Below are 3123 nucleotides of genomic sequence, written 5' to 3'. Positions count from 1 at the left end.
AGTACTGCCTGGGACCTGAGGTACTTGGGTTTCAAGACTGTGCTCTGCCACTGGTTCCCTGTGCAACCTCAGTCATGTCACTCAGCCTCCATTCCCCATTTGTACAATGCAGCATTGTCACACTCTACAGATAAATGCATTCAAGACTGCATCAAACCCAGGCGCTGTTCTAATGGAAAATGGAGCACTTAAACCCCTTCAACTACAATGGACTTCACAAAAGACATGCAGGTTTCCACTAGCTGAAGACGGGACCCTACAGTGTAGGAGGATGTTGATGCAGTTCCCAGAACTGTCCAAGGGGAAAGCGGACGGGGGCAGAGACAAAAAGAGCGTGGTACCAACCTCGGATGAACTGGTTGGTGTCAAATATCTTAACCACCTCATCCCTTCCCAGCTTGTTGGGCCTGTCCTTGAAGACCAGGGTGTTCCCACTCCAAAAGACCCGGCCCTGGCACAGCCTCTTGATGAAGATGCCCTGCTTGTTGCTGTGCAAGAGGACGCCCCGTTCCAAGTGCCCAAAGAGCTTCTTCGTGATCTGCTTCTGGCGGTCATTGGGGATGGTGTCAGCAGAAGGGAACCGGATGTGCTCCAGGCTGTCAGTGCAGACCTTCTCGCTGTGAGTCGGGGGCTGGCTGAGGGAAATCCGGCAGCCTTCGGGGTAGGAGGTTGTGGTGTGGCCAACCAGCTTCCCACCATAGTAGAAGCTGATCATCATCTGACAGTAGCCTGCGGGGAGACGCACAGACATGGCCTCTCAGAGGATGCACAGACAATCTCTCCGTCGTGGCTGACAACAGCCCATGGCTGCACACAGGACGGAGCTACAAGAGCCCCAGATGTGCCAAGGATGCAGCTACCAGCAGCTTAGGTTGCTCTGTCGGCATCGTGGCTCTCCAGCAGCTTGCTGGGGTGGGAACAAGCAGTGTTTTTAGAGAAGGAGAGCCTGCAGTTCTTACTGCTGTGAGTAGACCTCCTGAAGCATGGCTTTTTATTGCCATCAGTTCACGGGAGCTAGGACCCTTATGGTTTTATCAGCTAGTACTGGACATGCTATTTGTGACTACAGCATGGTCTCAAGCACACGTCCCCCTCCTGTCCCCAGGCTACAGACATCTGCCACTGATGAGCAGCAAAGGGTTTAGACTTGGGTAAATCATGTCAGCAAAGCAGCTTGCTCTATGGAACAACACTGGGTATGGTTGGGAGAGGTTCACCAGCACCGTACCTTTGGGTGGGATCTGGCCAATGCCCTAGTATGTGGCTCTCTATACTCACTGCCTCATGCTTTATGGCCTCTGTCCTCAGCACCAAGGCAGGGGAGTGGTCCCATGATCACCGTGTGCCATAATGGCAGGACTATCTAGGAGCACTGGGACTGGCATTTCATTGAGCTAGGCAGCATGCAGTGACGTACCTGAATGACCCTGAAGCTGCTCATAGTTTGAGTACCCGTTCATCAAGGGCACAGCTGCTGGAAGACAAGAAACAAAAGTTACATCTGTGTATAATGCTCTGGCACAAGTATGGTCTCGTTCCACAACCGCAGCCCGCTCATTTAGTTTCAGTGCAACCTCCTCACACCAAACCCACATCATTATTCTTCCCGGCTTTCACCTTCAAATACACAGGGGTTTTGATAGACTCTTGCCCATATCAAGGGCACAGTCAAAGTCAAGGGGTACCCAACAGGGGATCCAGGATGTTACAGAACCCATGTTTCTCATGGGAATTTGAAGAACTCCCAGAGACACTGAGAGGCTGCTGGCATGCTAATAGTAGAGACCTGAGGATACCTGAATCCAGAAAAGTTGGTCACAAAGTCCTAATGAACTGTTAAAAATTGGAGGTTAGGGCCAACCACTGCAAAAATAAAAATGTTTGCAGGAAGATTTATAATTCGATGTACGATCAGCTTCTTCCTCAGCTAGCAGCATATCTGTAGGCAGCTGCTCAGACACTGCATGCATCTCCTGTCTGGTTCCTCAGTGGTTACTGAGCCAAACTCCGTTCTAGTAAAACATCACATTTACTGTTTGTTTCTTACAGGGATTAGATGGCTGGATCCACCAGTCTGGTATGGGAGGGTTTCGGCAACTTTCTTGAGGTGGGGATGGGCTTCTCTTTATTATTCCCAGGTATTCGTCTACACACGAGGACTGAGGAAGAAAGAAAAATCATTAGATCTAGCTGGGATGATGCAGCTGGGGCTGGTCCTGCTTGGAGCAGGGGGTTGGACTAGATGTGGCCTCCTGAGGTCTCTTCCAACCATCATGTTCTGTAATTTTATAATCATCTGGACAGCAAACCTGGACTGAGTTTTGCCATTTCAGGCAATCGGTGTCCATTTGCAACAGGTTATTTTCAAGATAAGGAATGGTGGGAAAGGCCATTATAATAAAGCAGCCAGGGGTCCGTGACATCACTGAACTTGCCCTTTTTGTGGCTGGTTAGAAATCTGGGCCTAGGGCTTCACGAACAAGCCAAGAGACCAAGGGTTGGGCTTATCCTAGACAAGCCGCTGGAAGTGGGTGGGAAGCTGCGAGCAGCATTTGGCCCAGATCTACACCATCAGGAAGAGCAACAAGGACTACTGAGCTCTGGCCCAAGCTGAAATGCTTACACAAAGGAAGGTAAGGCAAAGAGTGACTGATGTGACAAGCAGGTCTCATGGATGTTTTCATTATGTTATGAAAACAGATGTGACAAACGCATTTACAATCCATCACTTGCAACAGCGATTATCAGAACTTCGTTCTCCCATCTATCCCACCCTGCCAGTAAAAAAAAAAGGCAAAAAAAATCCAGGGAGAAACTCTGCCATCAGCAGCCCTTCCAGCCAAGAAATCCCATCCATTTCTTAGCCATAGCAATTCATTACCTCTTTCATTAGGTCATCTACTATTGTGGAGGGACTGCAGTCCATGTCATTGACTTCGTTCAAGCTGTTCCCATTCGCCATGCCAATTTTGCCTGCAGAGAAACACAACAATTCAGCACTAAACCTTATACAGCATCCTCAGAAAGAGCAGACTGCAAAAGCAAGCAGATGGCTTTGGAGACCAACAAGGGTGCATATTTGCTAAAAGCAAGGAAAGCAACACAAAAAAAAAAAAAAAAAAA

The 3123-nt window shown here is 49.0% G+C and overlaps 1 protein-coding gene across 2 annotated transcripts in view; it reads right to left on the bottom strand.

Moving 5' to 3' along the window:
- IRF8 (interferon regulatory factor 8) overlaps positions 1 to 3123 on the bottom strand; it is a 17001-nt gene that overhangs the window by 8911 nt on the left and 4967 nt on the right. Inside the window, exons 3-6 of one of the 2 annotated variants that reach the window (XM_019505443.1) lie at positions 2882 to 2973; positions 2048 to 2159; positions 1418 to 1471; positions 346 to 729 (exon numbers count right to left, since the gene is read on the bottom strand). In XM_019505443.1, coding sequence (XP_019360988.1) covers positions 346 to 729; positions 1418 to 1471; positions 2048 to 2159; positions 2882 to 2973 — 642 coding nt within the window. Of the gene's footprint in view, positions 1 to 345; positions 730 to 1417; positions 1475 to 2047; positions 2160 to 2881; positions 2974 to 3123 lie in introns of both variants that reach the window. The other variant, XM_019505442.1, reaches the window with a different exon arrangement.

Source organism: Gavialis gangeticus, unplaced genomic scaffold (genome assembly GCF_001723915.1).
Source record: "Gavialis gangeticus isolate Ggan-Ray unplaced genomic scaffold, GavGan_comp1, whole genome shotgun sequence".
In the NCBI taxonomy this organism is placed as follows: domain Eukaryota; kingdom Metazoa; phylum Chordata; order Crocodylia; family Gavialidae; genus Gavialis; species Gavialis gangeticus.
Note: the sequence above shows the minus strand (reverse complement) of the source record. Positions and strands in the feature narration are given on the sequence as shown.